This window comes from Amblyraja radiata, chromosome 3 (assembly GCF_010909765.2).
Source record: "Amblyraja radiata isolate CabotCenter1 chromosome 3, sAmbRad1.1.pri, whole genome shotgun sequence".
In the NCBI taxonomy this organism is placed as follows: Eukaryota; Metazoa; Chordata; class Chondrichthyes; order Rajiformes; family Rajidae; genus Amblyraja; species Amblyraja radiata.
This window is the reverse complement of record NC_045958.1, coordinates 65,028,609-65,041,425: the sequence shown is the minus strand read 5'-3', so window position 1 is coordinate 65,041,425 and position 12,817 is coordinate 65,028,609. Positions and strand designations below refer to the sequence as shown.

Sequence of the window (12,817 nt, the reverse complement as noted above, 5' to 3'; positions counted from 1 at the left end):
AAGATTCTGTACTCTTAAAATGTCACCTTTAAATGTACTCCATTTCTCTTCCACATCTTTCCCATAAAACAAAATGTCCCAATTTACTCCTTTTAAATCCTTTCGCATCTCCTCAAAGTTAGCCTTTCTCCAATCAAAAATTTCAACCCTAGGTCCAGTTCTGACCCTCTCCATAATTATATTGAAACTAATGGTATTGTGATCACTGGTCCCGAACTGTTCCCCAACGCATACCTCTGCCACCTGACCCGTCTCATTTCCTAACAGGAGGTCCAGCACCGCCCCTTCTCTAGTAGGTACTTCTATGTATTGCTGCAAAAAACTATCCTGCACACATTTTACAAACTCCAACCCATCCAGCCCATTTACAGAATGTGTTTCCCAGTCTATGTGTGGAAAATTGAAATCTCCCACAATCACTACCTTGTGCTTACTACTAATATATGCAATCTCCTTACATATTTGCTCTTCCAATTCTCGCTCCCCATTTGGCGGTCTATAATACACCCCTATAAGTGTTGCTACCCCTTTCCCATTTCTCAGTTCCACCCAAATAGCCTCCCTAGACAAGCCCTCTAATCTATCCTGCCAAAGCACTGCTGTAATATCTTCCCTGATAAGCAATGCAACACATCCACCTCTTGCCCCTCCAATTCTATCACACCTGAAGCAACGAAATCCTGGAATATTTAGTTTCCAATCACAGCCCTCCTGCAACCATGTTTCACTGATCGCCACAACATCATACTTCCAGGTGTCAATCCAGGCTCTAAGTTCATCCACCTTTCTTACAATGCTCCTAGCATTAAAATATACACATTTAAGAAACCCACCCTCTCTTCTCTGTTTATTGTCTTTTTCTTCTCTCTCCCCTACATTTTGGGTCAGAGTGCTACCATTCTCTGCCTCCTGCCTCACACACTGACTGCTAGCTTTCCCAATTTGAGTCCCTCCCCCCAACCATACTAGTTTAAAGTCTCCCCAGTAGCCTTTGCAAATCTCCCCGCCAGGATATTGGTCCCCCTCGAGTTCAAGTGCAACCCGTCCTTTCTGTACAGGTCGCACCTTCCCCAAAAGAGGTCCCAATGATCCAGAAACTTGAATCCATACCCACTGCACCAGTCCCTCATCTACTCATTTATCCTCCACCTCGCTCCATTCCTACTCTCACTGTCACGTGGCACAGGCAGTAATCCTGAGATTGTTACCTTTGCAGTCCTTCTCCTTAACTCTCTACCTAACTCCCTAAATTCTTCTTTCAGGACCACTTCTCTTTTTTTACCTATGTCGTTGGTACCTATATGTACCACAACTTCAGGCTCCTCTCCTTCCCATTTCAGGATTTCTTGGACCCGTTCAGACACATCCCTGACCCTGGCACCAGGGAGGCAAACTACCAACCGGGTCTCTTGTCTGCGTCCACCGAATCGCCTATCCGACCCCCTGACTATAGAGTCCCCTATTACAATTGCCCTCCTCTTCTTTTCCTTACCCTTCTGAACAACAGGACCGGTCTTTGTGCCAGAGGCCCGGCCGCTGTCGCTGCCCCCAGGTAGGCTGTCTCCCCCACCCTTACTCAAACATGAGTACTTATTTTCAAGGTGTACAGCCACCGGGGTACTCACCAGTCTCTGCCTCTGCCCGTTGCCCTTCCTAACTGTGACCCAGTTTTCTGTCTCCCGTGGTCTTGGAGTGACCACCTCCCTGTAACTCCTATCTATGACCTCCTCGCTCTCCCTGAGCAGACAGAGGTCATCGAGTTGCTGTTCCAGGTTCCTAACACGGTCCCTTAGGAGCCCCATCTCGACGCACCTGGCGCAGATGTGGACGTCTGGAGGGCACTCAGACTCCATGACCTCCCACATCTGACATCCAGAACAGTAAACTGCCCTGGCCCTCATTCTCCCCCTTAACCGAATACAATAAAACCTTACCCGGGATACAAGCCAATCAACTGCTTCCTCTAGTCCTGTAACATGCTGCTTCCTCTAGTCCGTTCGACCAATCAGAGGCTTCCACCAGCCCCCTTAATTTGAAGTGTGATCTGCGAATGGAACATTGCAGATTTTGGTCGCTCCTCCCTCTGTAACGGCTCCTGGGCCTCTGTTGAGACAAGCCCAGCGATGGGTTTTTTAACTCACCACACGAAGGTCGCTCCTCCCTCTGTAACGGCTCCTGGGCCTCTGTTGAGACAAGCCCCGCGATGGGTTTTTTAACTCACCACACGAAGGTCGCTCCTCCCTCTGTAACGGCTCCCGGGCCTCTGGTTAAAAGACTGAAAGTAGATGCTGCACACCGAGTTCAGAGAGCATACGTGAGGGCCGGAGCCCCACCAAGACAGATTATCCTGAAACTTCATGACATAACAGTTTTTGGAGACATTATGAAGAAAATACCATTCGGAAAAAATCTGATGTTCGAAGGAGAAACTGTAAGGTTCTTCAGAGAATATCCAGCAGAAGTGGCAAAGAAACATGCCCTTTTTACAAAGACCAGGCTGATTCTTAAAGGAATTCCAAACCTAAGATATGGAATAATCTACCCTGCCAAACTGAGGGTCACATATAATGACTTGGAGCGTTTCTTTACTGATCCAGAAGAAGCATTTAAAGACGCGCAAGACTTAAAAAAGGACATTAAAGGTTAAGTAAAATGTCACGGCTTTGCTGATGTATACCTTTTATGTATATTTATAGGGGGTAAACTGAGAGAATATGCCTTTTAAAATAAAAATAAGTACAAATGTTGTAGATAAGATGGCCAACTAATTTGCATGTGCTTATGTCTGGACATCTTTTTTTTTTTTTTGTATCAAAAAATAATTTATTTAAATTCCAACACGATACAAAAACCAAAAAAAACAAAACCGTGGTGACATACCCACCACCATGTTACAAAATCAACAAACAACTCCAGGTGCACAACCTTTTATCCGAAATTCCAAATAACGAAAAGCTCCGAATAGTGGACATTTTTTCGGTCCTTGAAGAAAGGTCCTTGAAGATGTTCACCGAGGGCGGCCCGCAGAGGTGACAGCGGAACCTCCGGTCGGTCCTCGAAGAAAGGGGAACTAAATCCCCATTCATAAAAGAGAAGGTGAGGGTATATTGAGAAGGAGGGTTAATAATTGACAATATGCTGCTGCCTGCCCGCTGAGTTAAAAAGTTCCCACGGTAGACTCACGATACACAGTGTATCGTGAGTCTTGCGTGGGAACTTTTTAACTCTGCGGGCAGGCAGCAGCAGATTGTCGCTCCCTTCAGTTTCACCTCACCTACACCCCTCTGCTTCCCGGCCATGTGTGTGACCCCTTCCCTCCCCTCTCCAGCTCCCCGCCCATTGCACGGGCGTGGGGGCTTTGCACTGTCTTCACGTCAGCGATGCCAGCCGGTCAGTGCCAGTCACCGGAGATGTCAGGACCAACGGGACACCGACCCCCAGGCCCACTGCAAGCACGGAGATCCCAGAGACCCACAGCCAGCAGCAGCCCAGCCCCGTTCCAACTCCAGAGGAAAACTGCAAACTGGCCGGAGACGTCAGGACCACCAGAAGCCGCTCCCCGATGGGCCGCTACGGCGACAAGTGGCAGTTCGCCCACAGCCCGAGCTGCGCCCCCTCATCGGGACACCGACCCCCAGGCCCACTGCAAGCACGGAGATCCCAGATCAGCAACTCCAGCCCAGCCCCGCTCCAACTCCAGAGGAACACGCTCCCCGTAGGGGCAGAAGCTGATGGTGTGCAAGGTACGTCTTGTTCTTGGGGTGGCGCAGCTCGGGCTGTGGGCGAACTGCCACTTGTTGCCGTAGCGGCCCATCGGGGAGCGGGTTCCTCTGGAATTGGAGTGGGAGGGGGTTATTGTGCTGTTTGATCGCCCCCTGCTATCCCAGGGACAGGGAGACACAGCGGCTTTTGAGAATGGTGGGCAATCACTTCCAAAGTTCTGCCCACACAATCAGTACACTACACTTGTCTCCCGCACTAAGATCACCTCGCAGAGAATGATCCCAGCCTAACCCTCCCTATTCTCTCCTATTCTGCAAGAAAAAACTACATTGAAGACTCAAACTCGCGATCGAGTAACTGCCGGGATCAAGGCGCAAACTCGCGACCTTGCGGATATGAGCCGAGCACTCTACCACTGAGCCAGCCGTTAAAATCTACGCTAAAAATCTTCCATTCCGAAAGCCGAAAAATTCCGAATTACGAAAAGTGTCTGGTCCCAAGGCTTTCGGATAAAAGGTTGTGCACCTGTATTTTACAAATATTCTAATAACTACTGTACAACCCCGGTAAATCTGGCTTGGGCAAAGCCCTCTTCCGCCTGGCGCCGTGACTCGCGGATGGCCAGCTTTGCCAGGCCGTCTGGACATCTTATCAGGTTTGGAATGCAACATGACTGCCTCAAGGACAAAATATTTTCTAATGAAAGATTTAATGAAATGGAACCAAGCAGTATAGAAAACAAATTAAATGGAGCGGAACGTAATAATCCACTAACAAAAAGATATAAATAATTATATACTAACACATAAATAATTGAACTAACTCATGTATTTTAATCTAAAATGCAATATCATAACCGAATAATGATTCATTCCTTTTTAAAGCCAATATTGAATATTCTTTAGATCTATGACCTCTAGTTAAAATTTATGGGATTGATATAGTAAAATATTTTTAATCGATTTGGGTGGACAAATTCCCAGATATGCCCAGGCCAAACCGACAAAGAATCACCCAAGCTGGAAGGGAGTAAAACAGATGGCTGGCAGCCAAGACTGAATTCTTGGTTAATCCCTTCCAGCCAGCTGATTCTTACCCAAATATATTTGGGGTTGTCTTCTAAGTTAAATATAGCAATTAAATAGTAAATACTTATTTAGTTTAGTTTCAGAGGAACTAATTATAGTACATGCTTGCTTGTTTTCTCTTTGAATATATTATCCGGTTTTGACCTGTTCTTTCTTTTTCATAATACGTGTTCATAGGGAACGGAGCTTAATGTAATTTTACATCTATGGAAGGTTACACCAATTCTTCTTCCACCATTTGGTGTTTTTTTTCACACAGTATTTTTAAATACTGTCTTTTCATATCATTTATGTTATTTAGCACTTTTTTTGATTTTTCTTTTTAGGGCACATTTTCAAGGGATATACCTACAGAGTTCAGCAACTGGCAGCACCCACCCAGAAGGTTGAGGTATTGTGTTGCACCATCTGAAATAAAGGAACCAATGTAACTTACAATGCAAGACGACCCTCAAAAGAAAATTGGAGGAATTACGTTTTGTAGCTGGAATATAAGGGGCGCTAATGAGCTAATTAAAAGGGGTAAGATTCTTGCCCAATTAAAATCACTCAATGCCGATATAATATTTCTACAGGAAACACATCTGAAAGTTTAAGCTCAGACTAGGCTGAAGGCAAATTGGATTGGTCAAACATATCACTCCTCCTATCTCTCTAAATCCAGGGGTACCGCAATTATAATTCGTAAAGGCATACGATTTAAACATAAAAATACCATCGCAGACACAGAGGGGAGGTATGTTATAGTCTCTGGAGAGATACACTCTACCCCACTCACCATGGTAAATATATATGCTCTTAATTTTGATAACCCGCAATTCTTTAATAAAATCCTGAATATAATCTCCGAGTCCAATCACCAAAACGTGATAATCGGGGGAGATTTCAATTGTGTTCTAGATCAATACCTTGATAAATCTGCCCAACAAAACAGACTTAATATAAAATCAAAATCCAGTGAACTTTTAAATACATACATAAAAAATACAAATATAACAGATGTATGGAGGATTGCAAACCCTGCCAGAAGAGAATACTAATTTTATTCATCAGTACATAAAACCTATACACATATTGACTATTTCCTAGTGGACACAAAATTAATCCTGTTTACAACTAACTCTAAATACCATAATAATGTCATCTCTGATCATTCTCCGCTAACCTTCTCCTTAAAACTAGAAGGAATGTTCAATACAAAAAATGGTTTTGGAGGTTTAATCCTCAAATACTAAACAATCTGGATGGTTGTAAATATTTAAAACAACAGATGGAACTTTTCTTTTAGACCAATGATACCCCAGATATCTCACCCTTACTATTATGGGAATCATTTAAGGCATTTATTCGAGGTTCTATTATTTCATACCAAGCTTTTCAAGATAAACATAATGGGACGGAACAATTGCAGCTAGAAGAACAGATTACACAACTTGATTTAGAAAACGCGAAAGATTCAACTATAGATAAACACAACAAGATAGCAATATTGAAATTTAAACTAAACCAAATTTTATCTGCAAGAGTTATTAGATTATTTCAAATTACAAAACAAGATTTGCCCAATTTTATCAAAATCTATATACATCCAAAACATCAACAGAAAGCAGTAAAATTACAAACTTTCTGGACAACTGTAATCTCCCAACACTTAACCCGCTGGAACAAGAAGAATTAGGAGCACAGGTTTCAATCAAAGAAATAGAAGAGACAATAAATTCACTGATGAACGGTAAAACACCGGGACCAGACGGGTTCAGTAATGAATTTTATAAAAGATTTCACGAGGTAATTTCACCATGTTTACACAAGCTTTATACATATGCATTTAAAGAACAGACATTATCACAAACACTAGCTGAATCAACTATCACACATACCCAAAAAAGATAAAGATCTAGAAGACCCCGGTTCATATAGAGCAATTGCCCTGCTAAATACAAATCAGAAAATATTAGCGAAAACTTTGGCAAGAAGATTAAGCAAATACGTTAATAAATTAATACATTCGGATCAAACGGGGTTCATACCCAAGAGACATTCATTTAATAATTTAAGACGTCTTTTTAATATAATGTACTCACACAAAATTGAAGAAGACTTATCGATTATTTAATTAGATACAGAAAAAGCATTTGACCAAGTAGAATGGAAATACCTTTTCACAGTACTGCAAAAATTTCAGATGGGAGAGAATTTTATTTCATGGATAAAATTACTATATGATAGGCCGACTGCCAGAATACCACATACTTTCTCCGAAATTTCAACTATCCAGGGGCAATAGACAGGGTTGTGCATTATCACCCCTGTTATTTGCCGTTGCGATTGAACCCTTAGCGGAAAGTATAAGAATACATCCGAACATTCACAGCCATAACACTAAACATTCCAATAATAAAATATCATTATATGCAGATGATGTATTATTATACGTCACCAATTCTCAAGTTAGAATTCCAAATATATTACATCTTATAGAGGAATTCGGTTCCTTCTCAGGATATAGAATAAACTGGAACAAAAGTGAAATTATGGCAATAAAACTGCAAGAGCCGACACACCTTTTAAAATTCCCTTTTAGAATTGCTACACAAAAATTTAAATATCTGGGTATCCAAGTAACCAGAAAATATAATTCTTTATTCAATGCAGACTTTCCGCCTTTAGTTGCTAAATTAAACACTCTTATTCAATTATGGAAAACACTTCCAATGTCTCTAATAGGCAGAATAAATGCCATAAAAATGATTTTCCTCCCACAAATTCTCTATTTATTTAAATCAATACCAATATATTTACCTAATTTCTTTTTTTTAATTATTGATTCCCGGATTACAAACTTTATTTGGGATTATAAATCACATAGAATTCATAAACGACAACTATGTAAACCCAAAGAAATGGGCGGATTGGCGCTCCCCAATTTCTTATACTACTATTGGCCAGCGAATATTAAAAATGTAATTTACTGGTTGGATAACGCATGCCAACAGGTAGACTGGTTAGTAATGGAGAGAGAGGATTGCTCGCCTTTTAATATAGGCGTGATCCCTCTCTCCCCAATAAAGTTGAAGAACACAATATATGAGAAAAATCCGATTACTCACAGCACTTTACGAATTTGGAGATAAGTAAAATCTACTTTTAAACTAAGAAATCTATCTCTTCTTTCAACAATAGCTAATAACCTGTCGTTCAAGCCATCTATTATAGATAAAACGTTTATTTATTGGGAAAGACTAGGAATTAAAAAGGTTGTAGATTTGTACGAGATGGGAAACCTCCTATCATTCCAGAAATTACAGTTGAAATACAATCTGAAAGGTAATCAATATTTTAGATTTCTTCAAATTTGAGATTATTTGAAAACATATACCCACGATTATCAAACTCTGCTGCCAAATATATTAGACAAAGGTATGAATAGAAACTCTGACACAAACAATCTAATATCAAACTTGTACAATATCCTTCTAAATATAGAAATCCCATCGACAGACGTAATTAGAAGGGAATGGGAAGAGGAATTAGGCCTAAAAATCACCAAAGACTGATGGGAAAAATATTTCTTGTATATACATAATTGTTCGATTAATGTTAGACACATATTAATCCAATTCAAAATACTCCACAGACTCTACTACTCAAAAACTAAACTGAATAAGATTTTTTCAAATGTATCTCCTATTTGCGACAAATGTCTCTCTCAAGAAGCAACTATAACACACTCCTTTGCCTCTTGCATAAAACTCCATAACTTTTGGAAAGAAATCTTTGACATTTTCTCAAAATTATTAAAAACAAAACTGGACCCCCATATAGGACTGATTATTTTCGGAACAGCAGGAGCCTGCTCTGAGCTATCAATATTTCAAAGACGTTTCCTTAATTATGGCCTGATAATGGCGAAAAAACTTATACTTAAATTTTGGAAAAATACATCTTCCCCCAACTCTTAAAATGTGGATTACAAACATGTCTGAGACGCTACATCTTGAAGATATGAGACTTGTCTTAGCAGGAAAATCAGAGCAATTTTCAAAGAAATGGTCTCCTTTCATTGATTAATTACAAGGATAGTATGGTGCAACACAACTTCGGAATTAAACCGATTTACGGACTGGGTGATGGGTGTGGTGAGAAATGAAGCAGGTATATCAACACTTTTTGTGTTTTTTTTTTCCTTTTTTTTGTTTTCGTCTTTTTATTTTTTTTTAAGTTTTTACTTACTCTTTTGGTAGTTTAGGGGTTCTATTCTTACACATTCACTTTCTTTTTCACTTTCTTCTTGCTCTTTCTCTCTTTTTCTATTTCATCTTTGTTAAAATTAAAATGGAAGCTGTACAATAAATGTATTATGTCATATGCCGCGGTTTATACTTTTGTACATTGCTTCTAATAAAAATATTTAAAAAAAAAAAAAAAAACAGCTGGGAAGAAACTGTCCCTGAATCTGGAGGTAAGCGTTTTCTCACTTCTGCACCTCTTGCCTGATCGCAGAGGGGAGAAGAGGCAGCATCCACTGTGTGACTCATCCTTGATTATGCTGCTGGCCTTCCTGAGGCAGCGTGAAGTTGTAGATGGAGTCAATGGAAGGGAGATTGGTTTGCATGATGGTCTGGGCTGTGTCCACAATTCTCTGCAATTTCTTACAATCTTGGATGGAGCTGTTCCCAAACGATGCCGTGATGTACCCCACTAAAATGCTTTCTATGGCGCATCTGTAGAAGTTGGTGAGAGTTGTTGGGGACGTTGAACTTCCTAAGCCTTCTAACGAAGTAGTGGATTTGGTGTGCAATCTAAGCCATCGCTTAGATGTGCCACTGTGCCTCCCAAAGTAATGTGAGTAATGTGTGTGCAATTTTGTTTTAAATAATGTCAACTGTTCCTTGAGTAATAACTTTTTACTTGACACTCTTATAGCTTGGGAATGGAACACGATGGTCAAGGAAACCGGTGTGGTGACGAAACCAGTATGGGAAGTGTAATGGCACCCTTGGTCCAAGCCGCATTTCATCGATTTCATTGGTCTCGATGTAGTGGGCAAGAACTTAAGCGATATCTTCAGTGAGTATCTCAAGTGGTGAGAATAATAATTTGCCTTGACTTTAAATAATATATTTTTTAATCCTCTCTATTGGTGCTATGGAGGATGAAAGGGTTTTATGATGGTCATGGCTGTCGTGGATAATTTAAATCTTGATGTATTGCTCCCACAAATGTGTTTGGCCTGGAACAAAATAATGTTTCACTCAAAAATAAATAGATTGATAGTATATGAAACGATGAAGGGTTTTGATAGATTGAATAGGGAATGTCTATTTCATTGATTGAAGCATTCAAGTTGTCACAATCTTGAGAGAGATGAGGGGAAATCTTGTGCTGTCAGCATTGGAAATATAAGTTTTCCAATAGAAACAGCTGAGGTAGAAGGAATTGCATCTTTGATAGGAAATATAGGTAAAAACTGAAAGCAGAGAAAGAAAGATTTTGAAAGTGTTAGGATGTGTAATTCTCTTCAAAGTGTCATTGAGTAAAAGCAATGATTCCAGCCTGAATCCTCATATCAACGTCATAAGCTAACATCTATGTTGGAGGAGTTATTAGAAGTTGTTGACAGGGTCAAGCTGACCAAGTATGGAATTTTAAAGAGCAAGTTGTGTCAAACTAGCCTGATTGAATTTGTGACTATGTTACAAACATGCTGGATCATACTGCCTGTGTGTGTGAAGGGAACTAGTCGCGGCCTCATTATGGTCGGCAAGAATTTTTCAACATGTTGAAAAATTAGCGGCGACTAGAATGAAGCCGGCATGGAGAATGGCGAGAATTCTCGAGCCGTAGGTTGGTCGCCAGGAGGTCCTAGTAGGTTGCCAGGAAGTCGAAGGTTCACTTAGGTTCTCGTAGGCTGTAGCTGGTGCTGACAGGTGAATTTCATTGGCTCATTGGGGGAGAAAAACGTAAGCAGTAGTTTTCAGAACCAAGGATAACCGACCGGTAATGTTAAATGTCCGCCGAACTTCACAGCCGTGTATCTCTGGCTTCTTAAATGTTGTCTGGCTTCTTAACAGTTGTCTCCACTCCTTCTCCCTCCTTCTCCCCCCCCCCTCCCTCTTTTAAAGGACTTACTGTACACTGTGCTAACCATCTTAATTACAGCGCCAACGTTCCTGTTATTCACGGTGTGTGTCTGTATCACCTTGGTTTTACATCGTGTGAATTTCAGACAGCGCTCCCCCCGCTTGCCCTTGCCCCCGCCTGAAAAATTACCTAAGTGGGACAGGCCCATAAGACACAGTCCATAAAGGTTCATCGTTGCTGATTTCAGTGTTATTTTAGTTTTGGAGAAACAGCATAGAAACAGGCCCTGCGGCCCACCAAGTCCACGGTGACCAGCGATCACCTGTACACTAGTTCTATCCTATACACTAGGAACAATTTTTTACAGACGCCAATTTACATACAAATCTGTACTTTTTTGGAATGGGGGTGGAAATGGCAGCAACTAGAGAAAACTCGTGCAGTCACAGGGAGAATATACAAACTCCGTACAGACAGCACACATAGTTGGAATCGAACACATGACTTTGCCGCTGTAAGACACTAACTCTGCCGCTGCGCCACTCTACTGTTGTGTAGAGTTCGAGAGCCTGATGATTACTGGGAAGAAGCTATTTTTGAACCTGGTGGACACATTTAATATGGATCTAGACGAGCATGTGAATTGTCAAGGCATAGACCACTATGGACCAAGTTATGGTAAATGTGATAAATGTTGATGCTTGACATTGGACCTGCTTAGGCTCATTTTTATTCTGTATAACTCTATGATGAGTCATTCTAAGATATTTGTACTTGATTATTGCAAATATGAAAGTCATGCATTGAGAAATGTATTGAATATGAAATAGGTTAGTATAATGGGTGTAAACCAATTTACAAGCTGTCATTTGGAGCTGTATTATGTATTGGTATATTTTGTACAATACATGTCATCTGATACATAAAGTGTGGTAGATATAGCTTCCTTGGATCTCTAGATTTTTTAAACTTTCCACTATAGGATTCAGATTCTGAATAGTCTACTGTCATATACACCAGGGTGCGATGAAATTCCTTGTTCACATGATCACAGAATGAACACAGTAATGATAAAACATACAATGAATACAGTGAGTGCACAACAGCAAAATAGTGCAAGATTATTGTGGTGGGAAGGAAGTTGTTCTTAAGTCTGATTTCAAGCTATCTAGCCCCAGATTTTTGTTCCAGAATGTAAGAGAGAGAAAAGAGGGTGGCGTGCATCCTTGTAGATACTTACAGCTTTCCTGATGCAATGTGCCATGACGATGGACAGGTTGAAAGTAAGTGATGAGCCTGTGATGGACTGGGCTGCATTCACCATTCTCTGTAAGATCAGCTGGTCAAGCACAGTGCAGTTGCCTAACCAGGCCGAGATGTATCATGTCAGAATACTTTTCTACAGCAAATCTGTAGATGTTTGCGAGAATCCTTGTGGACATGCTGCATCTTCTCAGATGCCTAACAAATAGACTTGTGCGCTTTCTTGATCACCGCACCAGTGTGAACGGATCAGTTTAGGTTGATGGTGTCATGGATGTGTCAGATCGTGACCGTTGACCGTCTCTACAGCAACACTTTTGATGAGGATAGGTGTGGGAAGGAACTGCAGAAGTTGATTTATACTGAAGATAGACACAAAATGTTGGAGTAACTCAGCAGGTCAGGCAGCATTTCTGGAGATGTTTCGGGTCGAGACCCTTCGGGTTGTGTTCACTCCTTCACTTCCGTAGTTCAACAACTGATTATTTCATCTTGCTGATGTTAAGGGCTAAATTATTGTCCTGATACCATGACATCTCAATCGTGTTCCTGTACTTCGTCTCATTGTTATTGTGTGTCCAACCCACAGCGGTGGTAGCATCAGTGACCTTAAATATCAAGTTGGCGTTGTACTTAACCACACAGTTATGGGCATACAG

General features: G+C 40.9%; 1 protein-coding gene across 1 annotated transcript in view; it reads left to right on the top strand.

Annotated features, from left to right (window-relative positions):
• Positions 1–12,817, top strand: part of adamts3 (ADAM metallopeptidase with thrombospondin type 1 motif 3) — a 268,172-nt gene that overhangs the window by 195,299 nt on the left and 60,056 nt on the right. Inside the window, exon 9 of the mRNA XM_033017939.1 lies at positions 9,738–9,881. Coding sequence (XP_032873830.1) covers positions 9,738–9,881 — 144 coding nt within the window. The remainder of the gene's footprint in view (positions 1–9,737; positions 9,882–12,817) is intronic.